Source organism: Fibroporia radiculosa (genome assembly GCF_000313525.1).
Source record: "Fibroporia radiculosa TFFH 294 genomic supercontigs, scaffold4849, whole genome shotgun sequence".
In the NCBI taxonomy this organism is placed as follows: Eukaryota; Fungi; Basidiomycota; class Agaricomycetes; order Polyporales; family Fibroporiaceae; genus Fibroporia; species Fibroporia radiculosa.
In genome coordinates this window covers 1-7,813 of record NW_012133723.1, presented here as the reverse complement: position 1 = coordinate 7,813, position 7,813 = coordinate 1, and the positions used below count along the sequence as shown (strand labels likewise).

Genomic DNA, 7,813 nt, shown 5'->3' with positions numbered 1-7,813 from the left:
AATGGGAGCAGATAGAGGCTAGCGAGCAGCAATGCTGCTACAGCGGTCAGCCCAGGGCTTAGTACATGTTTGAAGTCGGCCCCGGTGAGCTCAGAGGACACGCTGAGGCTAGGAATCGCAGCAGAGGGAGATGGGTAGACAGACATCTTGTGTGTTTGAAGTAGTATGAGGATAGGTTATGCGTAGGGGTGGTGGTGTAGAAGAAAGTTGTTTGACTTGAAGAAAGAAAGGCGACTGACTTATGCCGGTCTGCTTGGACATGTTGCAACGACTAGCTTATATACCTCGAGGGATACCGCGTCCACCGCCAGTCGAACACAGCGGGCATCCCGTTGGACAACAGGCCGAAGCGAATTTCTTCGGACGACGACATACCAGTGTCCTCGTCAGCATCCAGTCACGGACGCAAGACTACCTTGTGCGCATCACCGTGTGTTCTAGGCCGTGGGCTGCAATAGGCGCGAAAGAAGCGTGATCGGACGCTGCAATTATGATTTACCCCAGAGAGGCACGGCCATACACCCGCCAAAGACTTCGCAGTGTTAGATTTCCTGCTACATTAGACGTCATCCGGCCAGGCTACATTACCTTTCGAGGAAGAACAATGAGTCCTCCTCGACACGAAGCACACCGGATCAAATCAATTAAGGATAATATGCAGCAGACTCAGTCACGGAGTCCTCGAATGCTGGCGCGGACGGGGCTCCTGCATGTTCACCCAAGCGTGGTCTATAAGACGCCAGACAACCCTTTTTAGCATATTCTAGGTATTAGCATTTTGAGTATGTACTTACCCACTCTGGTCCCACGTGCTAGCTTACCAGCGTCCACGCGTTCACGCGAAGGGACTATGTCGACGTCGGATCTACATCATGAAGAGTCGCGCTAAAGAGATGTTGTCTTGCTAAATGTGAGACGACAACTGCAAGGACGCAAGAGCTCTATCATTGTCCATTGGTTCCACTTACTCCTTCCATCGCAAGAGGGGCGGCCGGGAATACAATTCACAGGAGAGCACCTCTGTGATGAATTTCGCGTGCATTTAGTCCATTTCATCTCGGCCCCACCTACACGAATTAGGTGTGCCCATACCTGACGGAAAGGCAAATCACATTCTGCCACCGTCAGCGTGCAGAACATCCCGCATATAACCGCCTATGAGTCCGTTCTGATGTTCCTCCTGCCGCCTTGGCCTTCCAATTCTTTTTTTACCCTGGTCCGCGGTCCTGCAAGTCTGTGTGCAAACGATCAACGATCTCGCAAAACTTTGTGATGCTGTGGTCCCGAGGTGCGCGTATATGGTGCTCCATAGTAGTTACACCCACCCGGAGAACGTCAGTTGGGGTTGCTGGCGCGCTGTCTAGCGATTGCTTTCCTTCCGCTGGTTGTTTACTATGGGCTGCCTATGAGGCAAAGACTGAGAAGTACCATGCACCTGTGACTCGAGGCTCGAGTAGCCTTGGGGAGATGCAAAGGCGAGCTCGTGGCCTAATCGTCTATTTGCTGTGGGCCCGACGTCGGAGACTTCGACGAGCATAATGGTGCCCATGCACCATAACAAAACGCATCTGATGACAGCCGAGCTGTGCGTCCGCTGCAGGATGCTTGACCTCAGACGGGTTTGATTAGGGCTGTGCTGAAGGAGCTGGACGAGGTGAACAAACACTGACCAGCGCTTCGTGTATCAAAAGCCTCGTTAGCTGCAGAAACGCGGGCTTTTGAGAACTTGTACCACGACTCTGATTTTAACACAGTAACAATTTCTCTTGTTTATATTCCAGTGGGATACACATAGTTCCATGTCATGATTGTCCTGGATGTTCATCTGTGGGGACACATGACTCAGGACCACCAAAATGGATACGTCGATATGTCTCGGAGGACAACCTGAGGGAGAGCACTATGCACCCCGGGGCCCTCCGCATACACAAACCAGTATATATGCATGTGCGTGGACGAGAATTCATTACACTAAATACTTCAAGTTCCTCGAACACCATCTGGCGTCCAAAACACATCTTCTAATACTCGCACTGCGCAGGCTCGGAACTCTTCATCTGGATCGGAAAAGATTATTACTATGCCTCGTCCCGTCTGAGACTATATTAGTATACAGGGACGAGCTGTCGTGATTTATACAGATATGGGATGTATACGTATGCGCAAATGCGCGAATGCGGTTTGAAGGTAAAGGGACAAAGATGAGGATGGCTGTAGGGGTCGAGGGTGTGTGGGGATCGAGAAAACGGTTCCAAAAAGGTATATGGACAGAAAGTCGACAAGGATGGATGATCGTAATGTCATGAGTGATCGATATAGTGTATGAGGGGAGGACAGTATGCGGAATGGCCAAACTGGCCAGAACACCAGAACACGATAGTTTACACTGCATCTGCACCCCTCTTCTCTGTTGGGATCCCCGCCACAATCGTCGGTGCGCAGGTGCTTGCCTCACTGGTCGCATCGTCATCTGGAGCACCAAGCGCAGGCTCCGGCTTTGCTGGGATGGACACTGCCGGCTTGAACCAGTACATCGGGTACCGCCGTTGGATGTTGTTCACAATGCATGCGATGAACAGGAAGATCGCGCACGACAGCAGGATGACCGGAAGGTAGTACCAACTCATCGCCCACACCGTGTCGTCGATCGCGGGCAAAAGAGCGGTCGAGCCTGCTGGCGGATGAGTCGTCCCTGTGATCTGCATGGCTACGATAGCGGTGGCAGTGCTGATGGACGCTGCGAGCCAGCGGAGGGACTCGAAGTGTGGGGATAGGGAGAAGAGCTTGGTGATGCAGAGCCCAATGAGGCCCGAGATGAAGTGCCCGCCGACGAATGCGCGGGGCTGAGCGAGCGGAGCCTCGATGGCACCAAAGACGAGGACACACGACGCGCCCTATATGCTTGCGAGTGAGCTGCGTGCATGGAAGAAAGATAGCAGAGAGGACCTACATAAGAGGCAACCAATGGTGGGACCTTGCGGTCGATGAAGTACTTGGAGTGGCCAAAGAGGCCCTGGAGTACAGCCAGACCAGCGAACGCGCCGAACCAGGACCAGATCCAGACGAAGGGCTCAGGAACTTTGTGATGGGGTGTGGCTCGGTAGCCAAGCCAGTGTGTGAGCCATGTCGGGTAGCGGGCGAGGCGGTGAGTGGGTGCGGACATGGTGGTCACGGTGTGGCTCGGGATGCGGCTCGGAGCTGCTGGAGGGAGAAAGGAATTGGAGGATGCGAGGAGGAGGAGGGAATGGAACAGCTGGAGGCCGATGAAGAGAAAGGGACGAGAGCGGGGGGTATTTGTACGGGGCGGCAGACATAGTGTGGACGAGCAATAAACAAACAAGAACGAGGATGGCCCGCTCTGCACTTCCTGTCGTCGGGACGTCGCCGAGCCTCGCCTAAGCTCGCGTTCGAAAGACGCCCAGGCATGCTTACGTAATTTGCCTGATCGAGAGATCTCCCTACTCTCATTGAATCGCCGCGCTCGGGCCAGTGGCCAGTACTGCTTCGAGAGTGACTACCTAATAGCTGATCTTTGTCTATAATTCTACTCCAATGCTGGAGGCAGTGGTATACGAAACAACAATGCTGCGATGAGTTCCGTTTACGCAGGAGATGATCATAATGAAATCACTGATCGCCGTTCCGGTTCTCTCCCCCCGTTGACGTCACATCCGAGCCCGTCTGCAGCGGGTCACGTACCTTCTTCTCGCTCCGTCGCGCCGTACTGTATGCCCAGTGGCCTCCACAATCGGACTGTGCAGACCCGATCAACAGACGCTAGCGCTCTGTCCCCCTGCTGCTACCGCTCCCCCGCACGTTCCTAGCCACGCGTTCGATTCGTGTTCGTTGTCACTCCGAGTCGAACTGGCGATTGAGGTGCTAAGGAGGTAGCTTAAATTATTGGCCAATCATGCATTATTCACGCCAAGTGAATGACTCGCTCTCGAGCTCGATGACAACATCTCGTAACGGTCGGACGACGCCATCCGCCGGTGGCCACTTCTGCAGCCTCTGATCATCCTATGCCATGCATCTCTGGTGACGCGCTTAGCGCTCAGAGCCTAGGCTGGTGATGAAAATGAATGGCAGCGAGCAGGACGGAACGTTGCATAATGCGACTGTATTGTGTTCAATGACAGTGTGGAATGGACCGCTCGGCCTCAGTACCGCAAAACTGTGCTGCACGGCCCGACACACCGGGGCCCATTCAACGAACGATACATTGCCAGCGTTCAGACGCTCAGGGGGCGCAATTTGCGGCCAGTCGACGTGCGACTCGCCCATCGTCTCGGCTTAGGTGTGTGGAATCAAATTAATGCAGCGCGCGCAGCCTGAGCTTTCCACACCAAGAAATTATCTTTTTCCTCGGGTCAGAAAAGTAACAAGGAACCTCAGGGCCTCGACTAGGAAATACTTCAAGTAAGAGAGAACGGGTTCTTTGTCGGATCTGTCAGAGCAATTGTGCATTTTACTATTGTACTACAGAACCGCAAAAGATGCATACGTCCATATATTTCAGCATGGCAGACCTCTATGGTGCTGGCTCGATCGTAGACGAAATGATCTATGTATTATCCCACCTTCGCACGGATACTCTGGCAATTGCACAGGCGGTTGTATCAGCTATCAAGCCTCCACCCGCGGATGGTGATGATGTAGAATGCTCAACAGAACACAAAGTTGTCAGGACGTCCGCGGAAAACTTCACAACTCCTAGGAACTTCTTTGAGGGCTAAGACGTAAGCAAGCAGGCCCAAGATCCGAGGAATGCTTCCTGTGTGAGGTCTGTCATCGACGACTCAACATGACAATTGAACTCGACTCGGGACGTAGCAAAACAGACAAGCTACATACCAGAAACGCAATGCACTCTCACACACGGGTGAGTACTATGCTCGGGACATTTAGCCACCGTGGCGTTGTCGCGCTAAGTACTCGAGTGCGCCGTTCCGTCCGCTCCCTCGAACTCGGGGGGTGATCGCCACCCGGGAGACCCCGCGCCGTGTTCCCGTTTTGGCAGGTCTCGCTTAGGTCGCTCTTTTCAACGTAGGAGTCGTCGGGGATGCTGTTTCGGCGGGACAGAGGCTTAGATTTAAATCTAGCCAGCATAAGAATGGAATGTGGTACAGAAGGGAGACAGTGGAGCTGAGTGAGCGCACTGGACCCAATTTGGACCAATTTGAACCTGATCGGGCTGGACGCACCCTGGGTATATGTAAGCGCTGAGCTCGCGGTTGATATAAGTAAGTATTAGTACTGTAAATGATTGAGAATGCTATAAGTTACTATTATTGCACGCCTGCGCCTGTCGCGCGACGTCTGCCTCTCATTAAAGTTGAAGTTGACGTTAAATTGTGGCTCTCCAAAATGAATCTGGAGCTCCTTGTCATTCTTCCTGATCTACGGTTGATCTTATGCGACATATTCGAGTTAAACGACACTGCCTAACTGAATCTTGCACAGTTGTGCGCGGACTTGCCCGTCAGAAGCGGCTTTTGGGAGGGTTACGCTGGGAGTTCCTTTCCGCCTTACAGGTGCACACACCAGTCTAGAGATTCGTGCCCAACAATGCCTGCAGGTACTCTTTCCAGCGGGTTCCGGCGTCTGTTGCGATATATGCGCACACAATTGGCGCAGGTATCGCCGGCTCGGAGGGGCAAGTACTACGACTTGCGAGGTCATTCAATGCTCTGGCGTTATGTAGCTGTCCACTCCACTTTGACATAGAGGCCTGCGTGAGAAGCCGCATGCCAGTCTGGTGATATGTCTTTATGCAGTCTGTAAATATGATCTGACATTTTCTGCTGATGGTCACGGAATCTGGACGAATCAGTCGTCGGAGCACACCACGCATAGCAACACAACGCGGTCATCCGCCAAACAGTCCCAGTTCTGAGTGGCATACATACCTGATCACGCAGAATGGTCTAGGGTATGTGTGCCTCAGTTGAAACGAGACCACCTGGGTAATAGGTCTAGAGGCGTTCTATAAAATTTATCAGCAGTATCATGGAATGATGATCAGTCAGTCAACATTTCCAATCAGCCTTTAACCAGCGTCCTCTGTGCGTGACACAACATATCACACGCTGAATTCAGCCGTGCGCTGAGCTTCAGGCCGACAACTGTCGCTACACGGTTGCTCGTGAGCCTGTATCTGCTTCCGTTCTTCATGATATGATCGACTCGTTCGGGTATCGACCACGGGACTGTATTGGGTAGCAGGGTGTTCTATCGTGTAATTTTGCAGACGTCTTTCAATGAGTTGGAAACTTTCGGGCTGGATGGGCAAATGGACAGGTACTTGACCAGATATTGTATAATTCTTGTCTGATGTAGATGTTTATATAGGTTGACCGCAGCGCGCACCGAAATACTCAATGGGCTTGTAAATTTGTTCTCAGCTCCGTATTATCGCAATGGGCGCCGGTGAACTGTTCATCGTCTGCCGGCTCTGGCTATACGCACAGGATAGATTAGATATCAGTCACTATAGACAATGGAGGGAAGGGTATCGCTGTGTACAGCAACGTTGACTATTGACCCTCAGTGCAGAATCTACTCGGGAGAGAACGAAAAGCGCCAGTTCCGCGACAAGCATGTCGCGTCCTTCCCCTTTTGCATCGGTGAACCGTTCATGTTTCTGTCAGTCCCATTTTATGGCCCAGGCCGACTATGAACATGTACGTGGTAGATCCGACGTACATGGAGCTTCCTCGCACGGACTTGGACACCGGCGCTAGTGGGTAGTCGGGACCAGGGTACGTGACTACCACAAAATGATCCTCAGGGAAGGCGTCTGTGAAATCGCGCATATGGGGTTATCCAGGTCAAAATTGGATTCCATTGCGCTGCATACATCTGCGCCCGAGTACGAGCAGTGCACCATTTTTTCTAACAATGGAAGCGCAACCAGACTTCGCCATTGACAACTTCAAGTGACCCGTTGTTCTCCTACCGCAACGGCTGGGGCTGTCTCAGCGTCAGTGTTGTCGAAGGGAAACATGGCTACACGATTTCAAATCCGGAAGGAGTTTTGGCGCGAGGAAGGCATACGGTTGTGCGCCAAGGACCTGCCGGGGGAAGTTCACAGTCCAAGATTGCGGGGTCCGATCACGCTTCTTTCGAGTAAGTGCGATCATTGCCAATAAATCCCTCTGAGCGTTTCATACAGGCAGAGGCGAGAGCAGAAGCAGAGACGAGGGTCGGCCGGCGGTGTGTGCGTGAGCGGACGCCTGCGAGCTCTCTAGCACGAATTCGTGGAGGAAATAGGCGTCGGGATGAGGAGACAGTGTCCGCTATGTCATGCTTGTGAGCTGGAGTCTATTTCGCTGCGTATATAACCTGGCTCGTTGCAGCGAGTCCAGCCAGACCGGCAGCAGTCAGTCATCTCCTCCAAACTTTAGACCAGTCAACTCTTAGCTACATCGTCGCCTCCACCACCACCATCGCCCCTGCCTACATATACACGATGTCCGCCCACCCATCTCCCTCTGTCGTGGTTCCTAGCCTCAGCATGTCCCCAGAACTCACCGGGGCCGACTTCAAACATGTACTAAGCCCCGGGCTGACCGCTGTAGCAGCATTGCTGCTCGCTAGCCTCTATCTGCTCCCATTCTTCACCAAGATCGACCCATTCGGACGTCGACCACGCGACAAGGACGGGAATGCTATCCCCGATGGCCCAATGGGCCTCCCACTCCTCGGTACGCATCTGATGAGTTCTCCAGCACTTCTTCTTGGATGCTCACGTCACATCTGACTGTGCAGGCTCGTTCCCATTCCTGACGCACTACCCTGAATTAACGCTCGA

At 52.9% G+C, this 7,813-nt stretch overlaps 2 protein-coding genes across 2 annotated transcripts; one reads left to right on the top strand and one right to left on the bottom strand.

Moving 5' to 3' along the window:
• Positions 1-2,381: 2,381 nt before the first annotated feature.
• FIBRA_08919 (uncharacterized protein) lies at positions 2,382-3,163 on the bottom strand (the record flags this gene model as incomplete). The annotated part of the gene is made up of 2 exons (XM_012330531.1): positions 2,382-2,894; positions 2,951-3,163. 2 exons carry the CDS (start codon positions 3,161-3,163, stop codon positions 2,382-2,384), a joined length of 726 nt encoding a protein of 241 aa, XP_012185921.1.
• A 4,308-nt stretch (positions 3,164-7,471) lies between these two features.
• On the top strand, positions 7,472-7,762 carry FIBRA_08918 (uncharacterized protein; the record flags this gene model as incomplete). Its single annotated transcript, XM_012330530.1, has 2 exons — positions 7,472-7,706; positions 7,731-7,762. 2 exons carry the CDS (start codon positions 7,472-7,474, stop codon positions 7,760-7,762), a joined length of 267 nt encoding a protein of 88 aa, XP_012185920.1.
• Between the last annotated feature and the right edge of the window lie 51 nt (positions 7,763-7,813).